Below are 25,449 nucleotides of genomic sequence, written 5' to 3'. Positions count from 1 at the left end.
TATCCGATCTGAAGAGTTACCGATGATCGTCCTCGAGGACATCTTTCATTCAGTTCATTATCTATGGGGCAGTTCAGGACTTCAGGATTCATTGAGTTTCAGCACTCCAGTTTTTTTGATTTGAAAGGCATTTGTTTTCAGGAATATCATGTATGATTTCTTTAAAAAAGGGAAAGAAAACTTTAAAAGCGTTGACCATACAAACAGGAGGTGAACACGCTAAATGGAAGGTTTAAATGTAGGTTATGTTTTTGGCTCGGTCAGTGATTTTCATGCAACCGATGTTGGAGGAACCAATTACATTTTTGGAGCGATCGGATTCACAGGGCAGATACACTAATTATTTTTCAGTTTCATTAACATTGCATGGCCCTGGCAGAGGGTCTGCCCTCTCCGAGTGGCCTCCTAGTTTGTAGATGAGCGTTTCAGAGTTAGTTTTATTAATGCGCTGCAGAATGAGAGAGGAATAACCGATTATATTGTAATAGGTTACATCATTATTTAAGGCCAGATGTGTGTCGGACCACACCAGCGAGCTAATGTTAGCGTTGTCGAGTTAGCATTACCGGGTGTAAATACTCTGATCCCTAAGAAAGAACTGCTTTGTGTAGCTGAACCCATTTTAATGTAGTTCTGTGTGAATCGTGTTATTATTATAACAAAGTGTGAACTTCGGAACAGCAACAATGACGAAACATTCAAGAGAAATCATGTAAACTGTGACATTAATGGTGTTCATGAAGAGGTTTCCCCCATTCTGACCAGAAGTGAGATATAGCACTCTAATGTAATGAGACGTTTAACATGCAAACACACTATTTCATCCACAGACGGTGAGGACTGAGCACCTGGCTGAAGAGATAGAGCTCCTGGTCCAGAGGAGAGCTGATCTCCATCAGTCCGGCTGGGCTCGGCTGAGGCTGGTTGGGGCTGACGGCTCTGATCCGGATGTTGCCCAGATCGGCCACATACAGGGTGCCGTTGGGGGCCACGGCCAGAGAGGAGGGGGCTTTGAGACGGGCGTCGCGGGCGTATCCTCCGTCACCTGACGAGACAAAACAAAAAAAGACGTTATTTACCTCTTTTGAGTGAGCGCCACCTCAGATATGACCACGCTGAGAGATTCAAATTATTCTTCAGAGGGAAGAGAAGTCCCGTCTGGTAGAAACGTGAGGATCCCATGGTGCCGCTTAAGCGTTTATCACTTCGGCTCAGGACGTGGATTTGTTGGGATGTCCCCCGTCTACCACCACCTTGATCGTGACCTCGGCCTTATCGGACGGCGGCGGCGGCCGACGTCAGCGGTGGCCCGGCGGGGATAACAGCCGGGTGAGGCCCCCTTTTAGATGCTGACAGCAGCGGGGGCCCCCGGGGCCTCGGCTTGGGTCCGCGGCAGCCAGCGGGGTGGCATTTTTATCTCCCGACAGCATGCACATTATGCGTGCGTGCTTTCATGTCTGTTTGTATTTGCGGGGTCGTGCACTCGCATGTGTGTGCACGTTCAAAGACGCTGGGCGACCGTCGACGGCGCAGGGAAACGGGGGAGGGGGGGGGGCCTCTGAAGAGAGTAATCATCTGTTAACAGCAAGACATGATTGAAAATATGCAAAGTACAAACCCAAGGAATAGAAGACGGTTACAAGCCATTGGCTTGTGGCACGGGAGAGACACTTCCCTCCATTCTGAATAGAAAAGCTGATTTTATGAGCGGAATTAAATGATAAATCCACATCCTCTGACACTTACAATAAAAGCGTGGGCCAACTGTCAAAAGAACACCGGTTTATTTGTTTGGTCCTTTCCTCCTCCCGTTTCTAAGATTTCAGGTGCTCTTCCATGATACACCAAGCGGTTAAAAAGCATCAGCATCTTCAGCAGACGAGTGGCTTTTTCTTTCAGCAGCTGTAATTTAAATGGATTTGAAAGGTTTCTCTCAGGATGGTTCCTCCTGAAATTTAGCTGGAGGAGGAATCTCGCCCTGAATACAAATACATCACACACACACACACACACACACGTTTGGTGAACCCAACACACTCATGCATTCACACAGTCAAATTACCTTCACTTACTTTTTCATGGCGACATTATAGTCATTTCTTTCCTGTATATTTTGTCATCATTTACACAAACATCATTATCACGGGGCGAAATGGCCCTCCTCCGATATTAAAATTCCATCTGAACTGAATTATTTAGACACTTTCAAGTGGAGAAGAAAACAGTGGAGGAGACAGTGGAGAGAGAAAAAGTTCCTCTCCAGCTCGGCTTGATAAAATCATCGGCCGGCAGGGACACACACACACACACACACACACACACACACACACACACACACACACACACACACACACACACGGGCGGCGAGATCTAATCGGTCAATATCAAGACACACTGACTGTTTGAGTTAATTAAAGTTATGTCAAAGCTTTTTTTAAAAACGCTCTGGTTTTGTTTCCCTCCTCGTACGTCTGAAGCAGGCCAAGTATGATACGATCAGATAAGAATTTTAAGTGCAGTCACATGTTGTTTTTTGATACTGTAATCCTATTAGGCATAACCTAATACTTTCACATTACTTAATCCTGTGAGTGTGTGTGTGTGTGTGTGTGTGTGTGTGTGTGTGTGTGTGATGACCCACCAGAGAAGCAGTCACAGTTGGGGTCTATCTTACAGTCACAGTCTGTGGGGGCTCCGGAGATAACGGATATCTCCCCGTTGGTTGACACCTGGGAAGCATTCACAAAAAAGAAAAACACGTCAAATGCTGCAGGAGATTATTATTCAAAAGAGGACAATGATCAATCACTTCTTTTTTTTTTTTTTACGTCTAATCTCTCCGACAAACAAGATGATGGCATTTCATAAAGGAAAAAAAAACACATGAGCTGGAATAACAAATTAATGATATTAAAATGTTGACAATATGTTCGGCTGTTTGTTTGCTGCTGCTTCAACCAAAACAGACAATGAAGATGATATCTCAGGGGCTTTTTTGTTGTTTTTTTTTTAAAGAAAAACAAAAGAGTGATGTGTCTTCAGGGGGTAAATGGGTCTTTGTTGACAGATGGAACCAGAAATCCAGCTCTCCAAAGGAATTAAACCGGATGTCCTGACTGTGGATGAAGGTGAGTCCTGCTACACTAACCGAGTGTAACTAGGGGTGGGTAAACGTATCGATACGGCAATATATCGCGATACTTTGCCGCCCAATACAATATAGATTTTTAAACTCCAAAGATCGATAAAAAAAAAAAGAATGCAGTACTTTATCCTTTTTCATTTTATTTTCAATATTTATTCCAGTGAATTTCATGGGAATTAATAAAATGGAGGCTGTTTTGAATGAAATAATTTTGACTCAATTTTTCCTCTGATCAATATCATCTGATGCACATATACAGGTACTTGTGTTTTCATCTTTATTTATATCGCAATATCGTGATACGTATCGTATCGTGACCAAAGTATCGTTATCCGTATCGTATCACAAGGTTCTTGCCAATACTCACCCCTAGAGGTAACGTTTCTTAACTTCTCCTTCAACCCTCAATTCTTCCAACATATTTAACATACAAGGACGGCCGGCCGCCAATAAACTACTGTAAGAAACATGATTAATTATGTAATTAATGTCATCTAAACAGATAAACATGAACTCAATAGAGATTCCCATCTTTTAAAGTAGCAGAGGCAGAAGTGGGTCCTGTTGTCTGCCCCAGGAGCCCACTACATTCCCTAAAAGCACTAATTAAAACAGAAAACAACCATACAAAGTAATTAAGAACACATTCATTGACAAAGTCGTGAAAATGTGGACTGATGGAATAAAACACCGGTGTCTGGGGGTCTGCGGGGACCCCTGTCTGTAGGATTAAGGTTAATCCCGACATAAAACAAAAGTGTAACAACACGGTGTTTAATTAGAGCGTGGAGAACCCTGGCAGGCAGATTTAAGTCAGCGGTGTTCACAGAGCGAGGCTAGCTGGTGGCTAAGCTAACAGAGCCTTCTACCGTACAGACATGAAAGCAGCGCCGATCTTCTCATCTAACTCTCTGCAAGAAAGCCATTAAGTGTATTTCCCAAAATGTTGAACTCCTTTGAAATGTGATGACCTCAATCTGTCTTTTATCAAGCATCTAAGAAGATCAATCCTAACTGGTCAAGAAAGGGAAATACTCCTACGTCCTGCAGTCAGTTAATTATCCAGACTGTGGCAGCGTTTCTGACCCGCCGCCGTTTCATAATGAACCAAAAATCTTTTCATACTCCCGACTCACCAGAGTAGTACCAAAAGTATACTCCTTATGTATGATGTATAAACGGTAGGCCTGTATCATTAGATCATAATGATTGATGAATTACTGTGTTCATCACTTTAATGTTGCAGCTGGTAAACATAGAGGTAATTTAAAGAGTTTTAATTAAGCTACATACTAATTAATAATGCATTATTGTTTATTAGTTCATTTAGATTATGCATTAAGGATCTGACAAAGTGATATCAAAGACTATTTTTGTGTCTTTTTCAAATTTTTATGACAATTGCATATATTTTATGTCATGTAAATATTGTACTTTGTATTTGAGGTAAATAATAATATTGTCACATACATGCAGTGAGGTTAAAAGAACAATATTTCTCTGTAGTGGATTAGAAAGTTACATCAAATGGAAATACTCAAGTAACTAAACAGTAGCTGATTACTAGTAATGTACGTTACATTTCACCACGGCTGGACTGAGATCAGATCTTCATACATCTATCGTCTTCATTTGGGTCTCAAAGACCCCAGACTGATGCATTTAACTTTAAAATGTACATAATTCTCTTCCAAGAGGAGCCCCCCCGAGCCCCCCCGGTGGTCCGATGGTCCACCCACCACCGTCGCACACAAACTCCTGCAGGAAACACTGAGTCATCCTAATCATGTCTCACTTCGCAGCAGGAGAAAGAAGAGCTTTTGATTTAAAATAATGGCTTCTTCGGAGACAAAGGCGTGAATTTGAAAAGTTGAGATGAAAACGCTCCAACTTCAATATTGCGCCGGCTTCAAGGAAAACAAGTTCCTGCAATTTTCCCTTAATGGAAAACAAACAAAACGCAGTCGCTAACAGAGCTAATTTTCAGTGGAATGATTGTGATTTTAATGCACCTCAAAGCTCCGATATCATGCATATTCAATAACTTCCCGGCCTGCGAGATTAAATATAAAATTAAACACATATTGGTTATGGGTGTGTGGCCCTTGTTGTTATAGCCAAGTGTGTGTGTGTGTGTGTGTGTGTGTGTGTGTGTGTGAGAGAGAGAGCTGACACACTGCTAAAGCCTAACTACTTGTTGTGGCTGCTCATAATGGAAAAATAAGACTTGCTGGCTAAACAGTGTAAAATGCAGCAGCTGTCAAGCATTTAAGGTGAACTGTAGCGGCTCATTTGTGTGTCACTTAAGAAAAATATAATCCATACTGTCAGTCTGTACCTGTGCACAGCTCGTTTGTGTGACTTCATCTAGATTTTCCTGCATCAATCTGCGTCTACGTCAGCTTCTGTCATTAATGCTCGTTCTTCGTCATAAAACCGTCTCATTCACTCTGAAAGGAGACGACTTCTGCTTCTGCTCATATCCATCAAGTCGTATTCTGAAGATTACTTTTTGTAGTTCTGACTCTTTCTACATGAATGATGCCGGATTAATATGACGCGTTAAATAAGAGTGACAAATAGAGACTTCATTGCTCTATCTAACATGGCGGCTCAGTCTCCATCAAAAAGGCATGCGAGGCTTTTTTAATGTCCCCGCCTGCCTCCACATGGACTCAGCGTGGTGCTGCTGACCACAAAGGGACTGTTGATTGAGTCCAGCAGGCAATCTTTGTGGTGCATGTGCCCAAATGGCCCGTTTTTTTTGTTTGTTTCGTTTTTTTACAAAAGTGAAAACTTTCTGCGATGATTTGACTTTTCTGCAGCGTCTGTGACCGCAGCAAACAAGCCGACCACGGTGATGCAACAAGTGTGAAGGTTGAACATTGGTGTCATAAGGCCAGATGGATGGCGGCTGTCAGTTACAACTGAGGTGTCTCTTCCTGTTTGTCAGGGTGCTAGAAACATAGAAAACAACATTCTTGCAGGGGCTCCACGATGTGTTGGACAGCTATGCAGGCTTTCGTAAGAGGGCCTGCTGCAGATGTTGGAGGGTGTTAAGATGCTAGTAGCATAGCGACATATAAAAACACATGGGTGACACTTAAGCATGAGGAAAGCAGTGGCTTTACGGGTGTCTAGTGCAACATTTTTGGGTGAAAATAGGACCCTGATGGCTGATATCAGATCAGTTGATTATAGATTATAGTTGCATGGTGGTTTCAGTGACCTGTTGGATGCGGTTGATGCGCCTCTCATCCGTCTCGGCGATGAACAGCGTGCCCAGGTGGGAGAGGGCGATGGCCTTGGCGGCCTCCAGGGTGGCGCGCACTGCTGCCCATCTGACCAGGTGGTGGTCGATCCCGGGGACCTGGCAGTGGATGGGGCGGCCCGCCACGATACGCACCTGGAGGCTTTCTGATACCTGGTTTACAACAAATACAACATAAGCATGTAGACGAGAGACTGCTTCCAGTAAACACTTTCCAGCACATCAATCATCGCCACACCTAAGCCTACGTCATCTAACGACTCATTGGGTTTTCATTAGAGACACACTCAACACAGACATGTCATTAATTTCGGAGAACGAGTTTTCGTGTAACAAGCAAAACCAGAGTGACATTTTCTTAAAAACAATTCCTGCATAGAGTGTTGATAGCTTGTTCTCTCTCTCTTTTCCATCAGGGTGCTCGTTCCCCTTATTTTATGTCAGCAGTCTAAACGCACCTTAAAAGACAGCGCTGCAAATTGTGAGAAACAATACTCTAGCTTTCTCCGTGGTGCAAAAAAAAAAGAAAAAAAAGCTCACGCTTGAATAAGAAACAGGTTGAGGATTCATTCTCACACACGTTCGGGACTGATTCTCTACCTGCAGGACGATGTTGTTGTCCAGGATGTAGAGGGAGTTGTCCAGGGGGTTGATGGCCAGGTCGGTCGGCCACTCCAGACGCACCTGTGGACACACACACACACACACACACACACACACACACACACACACACACACAGTATAAATGTATTTCTATCAAACATTAGGATGGGAGAAGGAGAAAGCCAAGGTAGCTATCGTCCACCAGTCAGTTGCAGGTGATACAAATAATAGCTCCTTAATAACACAGTATTAGGCCTCCTGACCCTCCCAGCTCCACGCAAAGGTCAGCGGCGGGCGGCGAGCCTTCCCCGTGTTTATTCAGGAGTCGCCTCGGCACCGTCACAAATGTCAGCCAATAACTGTGATCGCCGCGAGCTCAAATAGCACACACTGCCCACCAGCGCGGTGGGGGTCAAAGACAGAACAAAACCAGGCTTCACACACACACACACACACACGCACACACACACACACACACACACACACACACACACTCACACACACACACTCACACACTCACACACACACACACACACACACACACTCACACACACACACTCACACTCACACTCACACACACACACACACTCACACTCACACACACAAACTCACACAAACACACACTCACACACACACTCACACACACACACACACACAAACACACACTCACACACACTCAAACTGTGAGCCCACGGAGACGAGGCGCTGCGTCTGAGGGATCGGTGAGGTGATTGATGACTCGCAGGATGGATTGGTAAATAATATCATGTTAAATTGCCACTGACATGTCCAATTATAGGCACTGTCAAATGAGAGAGAGGAGGGTTGAGTCTGAAATCCCATTTTAAGGAGGTAGAGAGATTCATCAAGCAGGGGGGCTCACGCTGTCCTTAGGCAAAGAAGACACGCGTCAAATCTCCCCCTGCTCATGATATTGAACTTTGCAGTGACGGCGGGACGTCACTTTCTACAAGTTCAGCTGCCTGCTCATTAAAGTCAGGCTGAAACTTAAATAAAAAAAGAAATATGCTCGGAAATCAATACCTACTGCATATTCCTTGTGTTTGTATTTGATTTGTGTGAATTTTGGGTACTGGTGCAATATCTATGTGGGCAGGCAATAAAGAGAGTTAGAAATATTACATTTCAACAGCAACACATGCAGTTAACCAGCATGGGGCTGATTTGAGCCCTTATTCAAAAGTAAGACTTGGAAACCAAGACTATTCATTTTGCACAAATTACATCGGTAATGTTTGTCTAGCCGCCGCCGCCGCGGAAAGTTTCCATCAATAGCGATGCCACGGCGAGGTCACTGCAATTTATCGGAATAAACACAGGCGGAGGATGAACGCGCTGCTGGGGGCCGATAACTAACAGAGCGAGGTGACACGGGGCCCCTTTTAAAGACACATAAGAGCACCTCTGGGATTTCACCCGGGCTGAACACGCATATTCACACACACACACACACACACACACACACACACACACACACACACACTCGCGTGTGGGCAGCGATCCCCCTTTCTAGAGCCGGCACTTCATCTATAATTCATCCTCTGCTCTAATAGGCCTGATATAAGTCAGCAGCGTGATCTGAGGGCTGGCTGATCAAATCTGTGCAGTGGCTGCCATGGACTCTCTCTCTCTCTCTCTCTCTCTCTCTCTCAGGAAAAGAAAACAAAAGCTACTACTGAAGAGGGCAATTTAGATTGACAAAACAATTACTGATTGTAAGAGAACAACAAACAAAGACTTTTTAATTTGCGATCCGTCGCCTTTTCGGTGGTAATTACTCTTATTAGTCGACAGGGAACACGCTGGAGTCTTTATATTCCCACAGATTGTCTAAACAACACTTGAGCGGCGAGGGCGGGAGCGTTAGGGCGGGAGCGCTAGTGACCGCGTTAGCGCCTCACCTGGTTGATGTCCATACGCGCGTCGCAGCTGAGCGGCTGCGTCGACATCAGTCCGTTTGAGCCAATGACGGTGGAGAGCAGACCCCGCTCGTTAATCTTCTGAATGGTGGTGCCGTCAACGAAGTAGACGACGCCTCTTTTATCCACTGCAATACCTGAGAGGGAGAGAAGGAGCGGGGTTAGAGAGAGATGGAGAAAAAAAAAAGGCAAAACGAGTGGCGATGGAGAGGGGCGAGCGAAGGGAGAGGAGTAGGAGTGGAGAGAGAGGAGTGGGTTTTCTTCTGGAGAGGCATCCAACTCAGTTAGGCATTCAGCTCAGCATGCGGCTGTCTTATCAAAGCCACTGCACCACAGAAATGTAATTATATTTCCATTGCAGAGCCCACTAAAGGGATTAAACAATGCAAGCGGAGGAAGGAGTTATTTGTCACATTAGATGTGTGTGCAGGATGCCGCAGTGAACTTTTGATATTTGGCCGCCTGGTATCCGTGAATCGCACGCGGCCACACGGCTGTTACGCCATGGACGACGTCGACGTGAACTCTCCTCGACAGCAGCGACAGAGAGAGAGAGAGAGAGGGGAGGGGTAAGTCCAGGTATTAAAGGTCAGGGCAGGCTATGAATCATCTGTTATGGATGAGGAGCGACCTTCATCCCCGACTCATCTCCATACAGAGAATAGCCCTTTGACTCAAACTCCTCGGCGATAATCTCCCCGCAGCTCAACCCTCACCTCTCATACCGTATGCCGCCAATTCCGCCCTGATTGCTTTCACTTAGCATCCGCGACAATAAGCCATATTTCAGTATTCCGACCCGCCGTCTCCGCAGCGCGCCGCTCACCGTGGTGCTATTTAAGAATACATTGCCTTTATGGTTTATCATTAAGTCGTGTCAAGTTTATGTATATATACCGTTTATCTCAAGCGTGCCCTAAAGGATAATGAAACCATATATATATATATATATATATATATATATATATATATATATATATATATATAGATATTACTACTACAATAAATCACTTTGGTGCAATACAATCTGGAAGAAAGGAATCAACACAGACAATCACTTGAGAGAGGAAATGAGGCTACAATATATTCTGATTTTCATTTCTGGCGTATCTATTATTTTACTATCAATCCATTATTTGTTTAGAAATGTTCATTTGTTTCTGATGCTACTGATGCAGATATGAAGCATCCATTTGGAGTCGAGTCTACCTGATAAATGATAAAAAAAAAGTCCCCTTTTCTCTCCGTTTTGGTCTCTACCGTCTCCCGAGAGAAACATCTGTCGTTTTAGCCGCTAAACGCCACGCGGTGTTCACCAGGTGGTCGTTAACTTTGCTAGTCTACCATTAGGGTCCCCGGCAGGCGGCGGCTTCATCGGTGTCTCCACTGAAACCGGCGGCCTGCTGCGTTTGGAAAACGAGGTTGATGAGAGTCGTGAGGGTGAAACAAAAACATTAAAACCCACAAACAATGAGGTGAATGAAAGATGCTGAACATTCTCTGTGAGTTCATCACCGTTTAAAACCCCTCTGACATCACAGGAAGTCATTGAAGCCATCGTTGGTGTGAAAACATTGACAAGAAATGTAGTACTTTAAATGTGTATTCTATGATTCTATTGTACTTGTATTACTCTTTCGTTGAAGCCCACAGAGACGAGCAGGAGGAGAAGACGGAAACAATTTACCGGTATTTACCTCACTACATGACACTAATGATTAATTGATTATCAAACCTGCTGCTGATTAAATTGCGGTCAATCAACTGACCAATTTTGTCTCTAGATGAAGTGAAGCTCATTAAACTGCCTTGAAAATGAAACTTAGACTCGATCCGACCACGGCTGCTGGACAACGTCACGCCACCATCAGTATGCAGCACGACTCCCTAATTCACTTGATTTCCATTCTGGTTCTGTCAGTCTCTCTCCTTTCGAACTCTGTCATACTGGATTATGTGGGGATGTGCCTGTGCTCACTCTCTGAGCCCCGGATAGGAATCTCTGCTGCCCTTTCCCCCCCCAGGCCCCGCTAACGTCTCATCCTCTTGACGTACAATAGCTTTTCTTTCCACGTGATGTCATTCAACATGCACGCACACGTACACATGCACACCGCCACCACAACTGCATTCACAAATGCCCTCAAACGGGAGCAACCCTGGACCGACCCTGTGAGCCATAAATCCTGCAGGTGGAGTGGAGGGGGGGTGGAGGGCCAGGGTCAGTGTGTTTCCTCCAGAGGCCAGAAGGTGAACTGCAGAGCTCTCCCTCCTTGCCCCTTCATCATCCCTGTGACACAGACAGATTACACCACCCACGCAGCCTCCCCGCCCCGCCGACACCTTTCCTCTCCTCTCCTGGCTTTCCCTTGCATCCGTCCTCCCTAACTTCATCTTCTTCTTCCCTTCCTCCCTCCCCCTGTTTCTTCCTCCTTGTCCTCTGCTTTCTCTTTGTTGTTTCGAACCCTCTTTCTTGCCCCCGTATGTTATAAGTGCTAATAAAATCAGTGCCCTTTGACCCTCCAGCTCTGTTTCCCCTCCGTTCAGCCCATTCTTTTATTTCTTCCCTTCCTTCCTCTCCTCCCATTCCTCCTCCTGTCAGCTGGCATTAGGTGAGAGGGGCGTCTCAACCCCGCCGTGCGAGCTCAGCCTACTTAGATCTGAAAGTCGGCACATTCTCTCTTCTCTAACGCCGTCCGCGGATGTTTTCCTTTCACTCCCCCACCCCTCCACCCTCCACCCTTTCCTCCACCGAGCACCCTGAACCTGTCCCTGATCTTAGAGCTCATAAATCCTGCACAAGGACATGACGAGGCAGCCAGTACTCTCCCTCAATACTGATTTCATCTCGCTCTCTGTCCCTGGATATTACGCTGCTCGTCTCCTTTGGCTCTATTGACTCCCATCCTAAATTCCCTCTGTTCTGTCTGTCTTTGTTTGTGCTTTTTTTCTCAGTATGCACGCTCAGGATCTGCATCTTATGTTTGCACACGCCGCCACGCCATCATTGACAATAAAAACTGACGTTTTCATCCTCACACAAACGATTGCTGTTGGTGCTCGGCATCGGCGAAAGGATTCACGGCACTTTATATGTGTGTTTCGCCATGTTTATTCAAAAAGGCGGCAGATTAGTCCACATTCTCCTCGTCAGGGGTTGGATTTCCTGCTGTTGCGGGTAAAGCCGCGTGCCGCGTTCAGGGAATTTACAGCCCCCTCCGCGAAGCCGATGGATACTCACAAGACATCAAAAGATTTACCGTGTCTCCCTGCGTGGACGCCGATACTCATGTTCAGAGGCAGACACACTGGCAGAGAAATAATTGAGATAAATCTCAACTCAAGAGGGAGATTTGGCGAGAAGCTGGGACTGGATTTCATAAAAAAAAAAAAAAAAATGAGTGAGTTAGACGAGTTAGACTGACCTTGGGAAAAACAGAGGGAGTGGAGGGGGGGATGATAAAGTGATGCTATTCACATTCATCTCAGATTTGGAGGCAAAAAAAAACACAGCCAAAGAGAAAAACGACAAACACCAAAAGAGCTGTGAAAGAGGTGGAGCGGCGGGACAATGGGACATGATGAGGAACCGCTTCAATTAACCATTACAGGCCAATCACTCTCAATCAGAGAATGTCTTTGTTCTCCGTCCTTGTCAAAAGAATATCAGTCATAACGGCCCCCCTGCGGTGTTGCAATACAACCCGATCTGATTAACGCCCTGGAGAGGGGAGTAAAAGAGAGCGCCGCCGTTGATTACAGCTATTTGACGACAAGCAGCCGCCGGGGATTTCACCGAGCGGAGAGCAAAGGTTTGTAAAGGTGAGAGATGAGATGAGGTCAGAGCGACAAAAGTTGTAAACTTGCTGATTGAGCCATTATAGCAGACAGCCCTGTTAGCATACAGTAACATCAGGATGTGGTGTGTGTGTGTGTGTGTGTGTGTGTGTGTGTGTGTGCTGCACACTGACTGCTAACACCTGAGCCCTCAAGAGCGTAGGAAGTCAGCCTTCTGCTGGTTTCCCCTTCTACTTTCACTCCTCAAATGTTGACAGCCAAGCTGCCAAAAAAAAGAGAGAGCTGCCTCTACGGATCAAAGCAGGAGGAATTGTAAAAATTGTATAGAAAACAAACACATCAGTGTCTGTCAGCCGGCGAAACAACCCCCCCTAAGTGCTAAATAAGCACAGGTTGTGGTGAGGAAGGGGAAAAAAAACCTATGGATCTATTTACGGTGCAGGAAGCGTAACGTGTGCACGTATGGAAGTTTTTATTTATATCTGAAAAACTTTCAGCCACACACACACACACACACACACACACACACACACACACACACACACACACACACACACACACACACACACACAGAGCTCGCCTGCAGCCTGCGTAGTAAGTCATTCGATCTGCCCTCACGCGTCCCCAGGCTCAGTGGGTGTTAATGATATGGACTGACATATTATTACAGCATCTAAATGATGCGAGCTGCAGCTGATTATGTCCCGTGGCGCCCTCCGTACAAAGTAACTGTGTGTGACTGACAACTGAATGTAGACAGATGGACAGTTTCACCTGCGACAACTCGGGCCCCGGCGAGGGACTCTGACCATAAATAAAGTCAACCAAATTAGCCGGGGAAAGCCCCCGGAGGCGTTTCGCTAACTGCCGCAGTCCGACTGTAAGTGGAGTTGAGGAACACACTGTTAGGGAGAGTCTCTCTCTCTCTCTCTCTCTCTGGCGTGCTGTGCGGCTTACCGTTCCCCCTTTCATCATTGCTCCTTGGGAACGCACCACGCCAGAGCGTGTGAATATATATATTTATATATATATACATACATATATACGTGCAAGCCGCCGCGGCGTGCGTGTGTGGGCGTGCGTGCGGTGAAGTAGCTCGGCGTAAAAAAGATAAGGCACGGCAGTTAATCACATTGTGCGCATATGCAAATATAGAGCGGATAAATCGGAGTGTCTGCAGATGAGAAATTCACACTCCCACACACACACACACACACACACACGTAACTTTCTTGAAGACATTGAGGCTGCCCGTGTGCACTAAAGAGAGGGAAATAAACCCATTCACTCAATCTCAGCGCTGTGAAATGGCACTGTGCATCATGCTGACTGTGTGTGTGTGTGTGCACGTGTTCGACTGCAGGGCTGTGTGTGTGTGTGTGTGTGTGTGTGTTTGTGACAGAGTGTATGATTTCACACCTGCATTAAAAATATATCAGTCACGAGTGATTATGCCGCCATCAATCGCACAGTGGGATCTGGAGCTGCCACTAACGACCGATCCTCTATTGATTAATCTATTACAGATCGGTCGTTTCACCCAAAAGAATCGTTTTGTTCAAAATTAACATTTCATTTGAGTTAAACACTCATTCGATGGAATATGTGGAACCCCCCCTCCCCCATCATACACTTATCATCAGTCAATACAAGACGGCACCATAAACAAGGGCGGAGTGTATTTCTGGTGGATCTTTGGTAAGCAGTAATAATTCATGCTTCTGGTAATTAATTATTCATTCAAGCCCTACAGAACAGACAGTGGCTTAGTAATTAAGTCTAAATCAGACACTGTGGCTCATCTAATTATCAACCACTATAAGTTTGTTAACATATTAACCCGCATTAATTAATTATTGATAGCTGTCGTTTTTTTTAGATCCCAACTATACACGTATGGTGAGGCGAGACATTCCGAGCATGCGGAGAACTGGAAGACTTTTTTTTGCAATAGTTGCATGCTAATTTTGGTTGCAGATAAACATTTTTTTTTTGTTTGGGGGGGGGGGGGGGGAATATGCGACTTGGCAGTAATTGCCTTGTTTGATAGCAAAAGAGAGATCCAAAGCAATCACAGAGGCTGCAGACAAACTCAATTATAAAAGCAATTGAAATGCTTTGGACTAGAAAGCTCCATGAAAGGCTAAGGGGTTTGGATCAGCGCGGGAGCGTCTGCAGATTATGTCGCACTGTTTAGAACATCAAACAAACACAAGGAGGTCTATCAATAGAGGCTCTTTTACCAAACACGAGCGACGCGACAAACAGCCCCGCGATGCCCCGCCATGCTGGGAAACAGGAAAATGGGATCAGATGGGAGGAAACAAATGTTTTTGCCACAGAACGATTGGAAAAGAGGCGCTGAGCTATTATGGATCATCAAATATCTTTGTGTGACTTTGACTCAAACGAAGTCCCCTCCCCGCCGCAAAGTCGTCACGGTAACCGAGCCAGAGGCGGGTCCAGAACAGTCCTCATCACAGGCCATTCCAGCAGCCATTTTTCTTGGACATTTTCCCAAAGAGCCGGGTGAGCGCTTCCTCGGAGGGAGGTCTGGCCACTGGTCTGTCGGAGCGCCGCAGGTGATAATAGCACCCAGGTGCAAACATTTACTGGCTCTGTTTTCCCCTTCCCTATAACAGGAGCTGACCTCCCTCCCTCCCTCCCCTCCCTCACACAGACAGCCTCAATTAGACTGCCAAGCTGAACTGTGCCTGCCACCATCACTCTGCTTATTCATCTTGCTGTCAGCGTGTTTTAGGAATCAAGGTAGAAACAACCTGCACGGCACGAGTTCACTATCTCGCCCACAACAAAAAACAAAAAAACTGACAAATGCGTGCTCGCGTGTGTGTGTGTTGCACATTCACCTCGAGTAAATGCAATTTATTCCCCCCGCGGTGGCGACGCTGCGCTCCTCCTGTCAGCTCGCCAGGTTCCCAGTGGAAGGTTGACAGGCCAGCTGCCAGCAGCGGCCATCTCCACCAGTTAAAGTGACACGCGTGTCACATTTCCCATGATCAACGCTGATGTTGCCAAAACCCAACGTGGCTTTAACAAGGCTCCCATAACTAACTGTCCCCCCTTTCACCGGGAGAGGCAGATTAGGTCTATAAAATAAATAAAAAGTAAGAACGGGGGACCCAGAGGCTGTCACTCAAAACAAACGCCGTCGCACCTTTGATGCCCAGGCTCAGCCTTTGGCCTTGAGCCCGCATTTGTTATTGACTCAGGGCTTCATTACACACACAGTGAGCTTCAGTAATCTCTGTGAAGCTGCCTCTACACACTCCGACTACAAACAAGGTGGCTGTCAGTCTGCATAGTGTTCTACTCTAATGCTTGAATAGCATGCCTTTTACAGGTAGAGGCGTATAATTGAGCCCGTTGACTAGATTGCCGATGGTCCTTTGTGTGTTTTGGCCCCGGACCACCACCTCCGCCTTGTCCTCCCAGAATAACGAGGAGTCCTCCTCTGACCCGAGGTGATTATTAGGCAGAGCAGCTACTTCCTCAGATGGATCCCTGTTTTTCAAAGGCAGGCCTCAACCTTTTCTCCTGCTGGACAATGAAGTTCCAGCCACATGACATTGGCCTCGCTGCGATGATCCATCAAGCCTGTCAACTCATGTTTTAATGCATGACATTTTTTTATTTCTAGGTCAGTGTCAGCCTATATGCATGTGCCTGTCGTCCTGTCATCCCGCCTCTATAAACTCATCTTAGCCATGCAGGTAGGGATATTGAGATGCCTTTATATCACCGTAAAACATATTGTTGGTGCTCCGAACCATCTGGCCACACGTCTGAGTTACTGGAAGCAGCAAAGATGCAGATAAAGGAAGTGAGACGTGCTTTTCACTGGTGATGCACGTCGTCCAAGTGTCACCATCAGGTCAAAGCTGAGGTCATATTTTATGAACTTCAATACACTCATTATAAACTTTGTGTGTGTCTGTAGGTCAAGAGAGAATCCAAATGATGATGATGTTTTCTTTTTGGTGGTCTTGACAGCTGAATCCTCACTCTGGACTCCGATATTGAACCAGAAAAACTAAATTTGCACTAATGACCGACCCCTGGCGATTAACCACTTGTGTTCCTGAGAATAATGACCACACAGAAGCAGTGTAACCTTGATTTTGTTCAGGAAAAAAAAAAAAAAAAAAAAAAACTCTTGCGGAGCTTTTTAAAGGGATTTAGGGCAGGATCAAGAAATAAGACTCAACAGTGACACGACGGCCGTTAGGGTAACTGCAGCCATCTGCCAAGCCGGCGCGGTAGCGCGCACAAACTCTTCAGTGCAGCTGATGCTGTGACACGGTTATTTATTTACTCGCTGTTCACGTGACTGTTTACTACAAGCCCTCCGCACATGCCTCCGCGGAACTACGTTGGTAGCATACATCTGCGAACAGCATCATGTCAAGCGACGAAGTAAGTAAACAAGTGTTTATTTTAGTGTAACTTTAGGATGACGAATTGCCGCTGATAAAACCTTCGTTTTCTTCTTGGTATTACTTTTTAGTGGACTTTGTGTGGTGGTGGGTCGTTTTCCGGCCGAAGCAGAGTCCATTACTACACATACAGTACTTGAGTCCACCGCGCTTGTCTTCTTCTGGTCTCCAAGCCGTCGAGTACGCGTTCAGCGTGACGTCAAATGACGCATTCAGCGTCATTTGACGTCACGTCCGCCGGACTGCGCGGGAAATTCGGACCACGAATTGCAGTACATCATGCAGCACACAGCCTGTTCAAGGCAATGGGGAGATATGTTTGTGGTCTCATTCTTTTTGGTTTTGAACGCTTCATCACCCATTAGCATTAAAAGACTTAAAGTGAATGTTTATTTTTTCACAAATCCTGCCCTAAGTCCCTTTAAACCAAAAAGCATCAGTTTGAAATTTTAGAGTGGATCATTACACCCAAAGTTAAAATAAATTCAACTTTGAGGAACTAATGACAATGCAACTTCATTGACTTCAGAAAATAATTGGGGAAGTACAGATTCTTACACCTCTGATTTCAAAGAAACACTGCTGGTTTCAGGCCAATCATGTTTAGAAATAAGTTCAACATCCTGTTGTTCGTGTCGCTACATCAGAAATGAGTATATGGATAATCCTGGAACCAGACTATGTGAAGGAACCAGAGCCTGTCTACGGTCCAAACAACAAGGTCGCTGCTGTATTTATGTCCGGATAAAGTTATTTTAAGTGTTGACGGAGCAGCTACAGTGTTAGCATAGCTGCACTCCGACCGAGCCGAACTCCATTGAGAAAACAAGCATTTTAAAAGTAATTCGCTACTCGTCTTGCAGACAGACCTAACAAACCGTTACGTTGGATCTTTACAAGTTGTCGTCATTACGTAGTTAATTCGGCATCCTTTTTAGCCCTTCATTGCAATTGAATCACAACAAAATTGGATACTTTGTGTCACACTGCTGTAGCAAACCAGCCAACGTGACGCAATTAAACACAAATGATCTGAAGATTTGCCTCGTGTTTCGTACAAAACCACCGTATAAACCTATATTATATAAAATAAGAAACACATTTCTTTTCATCATGATTAGAGGTGCAGTTTTATTTTAGTGTGCATAAAAAAAAGCCTCCAAATAGAGCTTGTTTATCAACCCCCCCACCCACGTCGAGATAACAAAGCCTAATTTAACCAAAACTGGCTTCCTCATGTGTGACAATGCAAAACAGTTGGATGGGCTTATCGCTTTCTTATGGCAGTGAGCGAGTGCTTTTAAGATTCTTGCAGTTCTGTCAGGAACACTTACATCACATCCTGCAGATTGGCTGGCTGTGACAAAGTCAGCAGTAAATACACAAAGAGGACGTTTGCCGTATCGCTGCAATTCTTTCTCCAATCATGTAAAAAGTTGCTCGCTGGCTGGACGAGTCCTCGATGCACCTGTATGCCGGGTGCTTTGGCTTGATCCTCTTTTACTTGGCCCTCTGGATTCGCCGCCGGCAGCTAGATTTTCTGCATTAAAAAACCGAGTCTACAGCATAACTTCTCATTGTGGCGGCTCGGTGATGCATGTCTGTTGCACAAACCCGGATCTTCTAATTATCATGGATGCGGCAGCGAGAAAACAAGCTGCGGTAGAAATAGCATGACCCAATGGCGTCGCTCTAATTTGCATTATCATAGAGTATGCTGCTGTTTGCCTTGCTGTGTGATTTATTCATGTGTGTATCATTAATGCAGGAATGTCCAGGGGCAAAGACAAAAGCTCGGTCAATGCGAAATGAAACACAGGAGCGGGCTGTTAAAAATTGCGCGCACATAACGCAGACGCTCAAACGCAAACCGAATCTTAGAGCTAAAAAAGCAGCGTGAGTTATCTGATGCCCTTGTTTTGCGAGGCGGCGCTCCGTTGAAAACCAACAGCAACAATGATAGTTGACCCTCTGAGAGGGAAGGCAGCCACAGGGCCAGTTTAATATGCAGATGAGGTGTGGGACTACGGCACGCTGCTGGATTTAGATGCAAAACACAGTTCTCTCTCTCTCTGCCTTTATCCTTTTCATTCACTCATTCCCTCCATTCTCTGATTTTTCCTCTTTAAAATGTGTTATTTTTTTTCATTCTCTCTTTCTGAGCTGAGTCGTTTTAATCCACTCCCCCTCTCCTCTCCTCTCTCGCTCTCTTTTTTTTATTTTGTGAGATGCAACAATCACTCTGCACTAAATGCTATGGGAGCCAGAGGTAACATAACAATAGCATATTCATTCCAAAGTTATAACACAGAGCAGCTGGCTTGGAGGCTACACAGCCCTGGGAGATCTGCTAACTTCCCCGCCGCAGCCAGCGGATACGGTTCGGGACGTGGCAGAGTCCCGGAGAGCCCAAACGCAGCCTGCAGTGATTAAAAGTCATGTGATTGCAGGACACCGCCACTCATTAGCCTCGGCTGCTGCTGCTGGAGAGGCACGAGCGTGGGACCGGCGGTTTGGTTGAGTTAGCGGTTGGAGCGCGGGCTCGCTGACAGCAATGGAGTGCATCGATTCACACCGATGAAACAAACTGAGAAACGCTCCCATGCACACAGCTGTGTTTTCAGTCATTTCTGTAAATGAGACTGGCGCCCCAATGTGTGAAGATATTCATTTCGCCTAAGCTGCTTATATGTCAACCGCCAGCCAAGACAGATACTGTGCGGAATGAGGCCTGGCTGTCGTGGTCTGAGGGCGGCGGCCAAGCAGCCATGTGCCATGGGAAGGACGTTTTTAAAACCCTGGCTGTGGCTCCTTTTTAGAAATACAAAAAAAATAAACTCCCTGCCTGTTCAACATGCTAATAACAGCCACCAGTTTAAAAGCCCCAACTGCTATCTCAACTCTGATGGCGTACCTCACAGCTGTGGGGGAGATTGGGACGAATGTGTCGAGTCTGTCTGTGTCGGGAATAGAGACGTGGTGAAAGAGTCAGAAAGAAAGGAGGGGAGGGGGAGGGGAGGGGGGGAGAGAGGGGGGGAGAGAGAGAGAAAGAGAGAGGCCGACGGGGCAAAAGGGAGAAATGTGGTGGCAGCATGTCAGCCTCTGATAAGGGCATTAGTCTGCCCCCTGTGGGTCGGAGTGAGAGACTGACACTGCAAGTGCTCACACTACCATGTGCACACACACACACACACACACACATACACACACGAGCACACACACACACTAGCACACACTCCTCTCTGTGGATATCAGCTTTGCTGTCTGGGACTAGTCAACAAATACCAGATAAGACCTGCACATGGCAAACAACAACTAAACTCTCAATCACCGGAGTCTCTCTCTCTGAACTCTTCTGTCCAAACATACACATGACAACACTTATTCTTTTTATACATACACACAAATGCTATTTAACAAATGTGTTTACCGAAAAAGAAAGAAAAGAAAATATAGCACCCCTTCATGTTGTGAGCAGAAGGAGTCCAGAGCTGCGATCCAAGGCTGTTGGGTCCCGTGGGACCGACGCCTCTTTCAAGTCAGACATGGGATCCATCCTAAATGGAGCGAGGCCTTTTATTTACCCAGCTAATTGACTGCAGTAGCTCATGCAGGCGCCAACTCTAAACAATGCCCCAGATCTTGTATTCATAAGTGCGTTTTTGAAGGACACGAGATAATCCCCGCTGCTTAGCGCGGCGGAGAGACTACGAACTTGGACAAGAGTGCCACAACACTGTCGGCGAAATAAAATCGTGGATTACAATGTAACAACTGTTTGCCACGTTGTAACAATATTGTGTCGCAGCATGCGAACACCGGGGGCACCGCGGTGATACGACGATGGGAAAGGAAGAAGAAGAGGAGGAGGACAGATCTAATTTGGAGTGAGGAGCTCACCAGAGGACACGAGACAAGATCAATGCGGGAGAATCACAGAGCTACAGCTTCAAAAAAACCACAAAAAAAAACGGACAGATATTTCTCTGTGAAGTCTTCCACTCATTACCATTGGTAAGAGGGTGAGGGGAGGAGGATGAGTGTGGGGCTGTGGCAGATGGATGACAGGGATCCAGGGGGCTGCAGGCTGAAATCTCCAGAGCCTTTATAAGAGCTGGTTAGTCGCAGCACAATGGCCACCGAGTGTGTGAAGTGCAGCGAGTCAAAGAGTTTCTAAAGTACCTGACCGTGAGAGAACGGGAGGAGTCCTGGGACAGAATATTCTATTACTGTACAAAGACAGAGATGCAGCATGTTGTCAGGTAGAAAGAGGCCACGTGCACCGAGGATAACAGTCGTCAGATCAGCCGTCAGATTGTCGCTGGAAACGGCTCCAATCGTTGTTTTTCCCCTCTTATCTTCCTGACGTTTCTTTTCATCATCCTTTCCCTCGAACTCAGGAAGTTAGGGGTAGTTATATAATAAAAAATAAAAAAAGAAGTTTGGCAATCAAATTTGGAGCCACTTTTGTTGTGAGAAGCAGTTTGAAGTCCTGCGCTGCGTTTGTTTACCGCCGTACGACCGGCTGCCGTCACGTTGCATTGCGACGCGCTGGCTGAGTGTGAGTGACAGACGAGGCAGGACTGTGGGCGTCGACCTGAGTGACAGGCCCGCGGCTAAGTCTCCCGTGCGACCCGGGGACTGCGAGGTGGACCAGGTGTGTGGGTGTGATTGGTGAAGGGCAGTAAACAGATTATTTTCTCCTTCCCTGGCTGCACAGAGGAAGCTCAAACTAGTCCTATTAAGGCCTTTTCCCAAACCAGAAAATATGCTCAATAACGACCCGGTTTTCCACAGTTGCCGAGCGGTGGAAGGGAAAAATCCTTCACGTTGACCTCTGGGTGACATGCGGAGAAGACAACAGATGAGTCGCCTCGCATAGCCACGACATATAAGCGAGACTGAATGCATCCACGGCGAGGTCGCAGCACTTTAAACCCACAGCATTTCATTCCTGCTAAGTGGTGGAAAGGTAGTTCAATTCTTATTAATAATAATGCCGTAACTTAGATAATGCTGATCCGTCCTCCTCAATACGGCTCTCAATTAGTCACTCACAGGGTCTATCAGCTCGCAGACGGCGAAAAGAAGAAAGGAAAAATAATGTGGTCCGTCCACCAGCAGCGAACGCACATAGCTGGAATCCACTCCTGTCAGCTAATAACTAAGCGTATAATGATTAACCAATTTAAATCGACACTCTGGGCTTAATGGCTCAAATATGTGTGCATTAATTCAAAAACTGGGTTAAAGCTGGGAGGGAATCAAGAGCTGAATCTGCGGACTTCCCCGCCTCAGAAAAACTTAATACCATGAAGTCATTTTGGTTTAAGCTCTATTTTTCTTCTATAAGTCAAGGGAAGCCATTTATTGTCATTTGTCATAAAACAGCTGAAATACTTCCCCTCGTTATATACAGTTGAATGTACTCATGTTGCCAGCTTTTACCCATTTGTTAGTGAAGATGTCCTCCTGTTACAGAGACGTCACTCCTCTGGGTTTGCAGGTGTTTATGGCTGTAAGCGGCAGCTGAAGCTGGCAGGTCTGTGTGGGTGAGACTGACATCTCCCCGACTCTCCTGTTAGCACTCCTGCATCACCCGCCATGGGACAAATCACCACCCTAATGGTGTGTGGAGGTTGGTGGCCAGAACACCGCCCTCCGCGCACACAGCTCCGCCCACCTTCACCCCCCCCCGAGGCTCACATCAGATAGGACGGATGCTTGTAATGGGAAAGACTCCCAGCGTTCACCACTCGGCTGCGTGAGAGCGAACTGACATCGGAGCGCCGGATTCACTGAATTTTAATTACTTTGAATGACAGACGCGATATGAAGCGTCCGTGTTTGTTCGGCTTTCCGAGCACTCACGTTTTATTAAGTGCCAACTCGAATACATCTGAGCTTTTAGGGTGGCAAAAAAGAAAAGGTCCAATTGTAATTACCAGCGGGGGTGAAGGAGATCTCTCCAGTATGAGGTCTTCACAAGCAAACACGTGAAGAAGCATCTTTAGCAGCGACCTTTTTGTCCAGAAAAGTGACACAGTAAGCTTTTCTGCAGAAAAAAAAAGTTTTTGTCCTCGGAGCTCAATCAACTCAGCTTGCAGAGCAGCCGTATTGACCCGGAGGCGGACTGTCCTTCAAAAATCGAGAAGTCTGTGACATTTCCCTCACAATGGATGGCTTTTCAATGCACAGCAGAACTTCTCTTCCTGAGTGCGTTTTGAAAATGTTCAATCATCAGCTTCTCCTTAACTCTGAAGGTGTTTTTTTAAATATTTTTTCTCTCCTCGGGTTTGTTCCGAAAGCTTTTGAAAAAGTGCAGCGTGACCTCCTGTATGTCAAGTTTAAACACCCCCAGCTTCTTCCTGAAAAGCACACACACCACAGACACGAGGTCACTGCGTTGTGTCAACCCTAGAGCTCGGCATTAAAGTCACTGAGGTGGGATTTTATATCTGATGGAGGTGCAAAAGCTTCCATTCTCTTTCCTTTTTTATGCTCAGACTGAGAGGTTTGTGTGAATGCCCTCTCAAAAAAACCCACTCCAGTATTCTGCCTCTGCTGAGCCACCTGACATTGTTGTGGAGAGGCAAATAATGAAAAGTTGCAGCGACCTCTGTCAGAAAAGTGTCTCATCACGCTCGTTGGGACCTCTGAGTACATTTCACCCAGACCAGCGCGCCAACAAACAGGCTGGATTATGCAGTGATACATCAGACCCGGGTGGCGAGCTGAGAATCGCACTCTCTCTGTCATAGTCGGTGCTCCATCCATGCTGATTCCTCCCTGCCAAGTGAGATGAATTGTTCCTCTTTTATGCCATCACAAAGCTGCCGGAGCAAATCTCCAGCAAGCATCTCTGTCCGTCTCGGTGCAGAGGAACCCGAGTGGTGTTTCTATTCTCCTTCATGTCGTCCTTTTGACTTCCAACGTCCAATCCGTCACATCGCTCACATGCTTTTTCATTAGTTCGCTATCCGAAAAAAAGGGTGCTTCCTGTGTTTGCCGAGGATGATGAAGCCTCCTTTTTAAATTTTTTTTTCAACAATAACTTAAAACCGGCTTCAACCAAAGTTTTGTGGTTCTCACCTCGGTGTTCTGGCGTCAGTATTGTTCAATATCTTCATGTTTGGTGTCCTAGTGTTGTTTTACTACCGCCGGTCACTATGGCAACCGCTTCATATGCAAATGAAGCACACTGGTACACGTGCATCCCTCGGGGGAAATCAAATCCTTTGTGTCCTTAAACGAACGGTTTTCACTTTCTCAGATCGGCTAGTTCGAGTTTTTCCACCCGGATCCTCCTGATCCATCTGATCTGACATCAGCCGTGCTAGCTGTAGCAACAACAGGCGCCTGAATGACGTTAGGTGATAACAATGACCCATCTTAGTTTGCCGAAAAAACGTTGTTCCTGCTCCGAAATAAATTGTACTCCTGTCCGGATCCGGACCGCCGTCTGCTCGTCGAGCACGTGTACAACAGACCTAATTTTGACTCGTTATAGCAGGAACAGCACAGGTGCAAGGAATCACATTAATGATGGCCCAATTCCATTGAAGTGTCCCAGGAAAGCATGACAGTGAGCCAGCGTGCTCCAATACAGCACAATACCAGGATCCTGGAACTGGAGCGCTGCCATGGCGACTAGGTGTTTTTATTAGCCACACCTGTGTGTTCTCCCCGCTGTGACATCACATGTCTGCTTGTGGAAAAAAACGTGTTGCATTATTTTTGGCACACAAGGCAGCCAATTCTCTCTTTTTTTATAATAATAAAAAATATTTTGTCACAATTTGTATTCTAGTTATTTTTAAGTAAAATGACATAATTAAAGTCATTGCCTTTGATAATCAATGATAATCAGTCAAATTGGACGACTGAGGAGTGGAAACGTTAGTGTTGCCTGGTTGAATTAATTCATAAAAACAATAAATGCTGATGGCAGAGCACAGCCAGCACGAGTCCATCAGTCCGTCCTTGCTGGTGTCAACATTAGCGGCTGCTGGTGGGGACGTGTGGGGTGGATTTGTGACAGAACACAGTCGGGGCCTTGAACCAATTAAGCATCATTTTAATGCCACAGCACATCTGAATATACGAGGGCTGGCGGTGAAAGTGCGATTTGACAAAATTATATGAGAGCCGAAGCTTTAAATGATGATCCATTTAGTCCAAACATAATGCAGGAATCAGTTGCGACATTTACACTTGTGCAGGGATTACTCTATA

General features: G+C 46.0%; 1 protein-coding gene across 1 annotated transcript in view; it reads right to left on the bottom strand.

Moving 5' to 3' along the window:
• tenm1 (teneurin transmembrane protein 1) overlaps positions 1 to 25,449 on the bottom strand; it is a 151,882-nt gene that overhangs the window by 14,003 nt on the left and 112,430 nt on the right. Inside the window, exons 22-26 of the mRNA XM_084010195.1 lie at positions 8,942 to 9,096; positions 7,017 to 7,100; positions 6,375 to 6,569; positions 2,642 to 2,729; positions 849 to 1,045 (exon numbers count right to left, since the gene is read on the bottom strand). Coding sequence (XP_083866321.1) covers positions 849 to 1,045; positions 2,642 to 2,729; positions 6,375 to 6,569; positions 7,017 to 7,100; positions 8,942 to 9,096 — 719 coding nt within the window. The remainder of the gene's footprint in view (positions 1 to 848; positions 1,046 to 2,641; positions 2,730 to 6,374; positions 6,570 to 7,016; positions 7,101 to 8,941; positions 9,097 to 25,449) is intronic.

Source organism: Eutrigla gurnardus, assembly GCF_963514095.1.
Source record: "Eutrigla gurnardus genome assembly, chromosome: 5".
NCBI lineage: Eukaryota > Metazoa > Chordata > Actinopteri > Perciformes > Triglidae > Eutrigla > Eutrigla gurnardus.
This window is presented reverse-complemented; position numbering and strand designations above follow the sequence as displayed.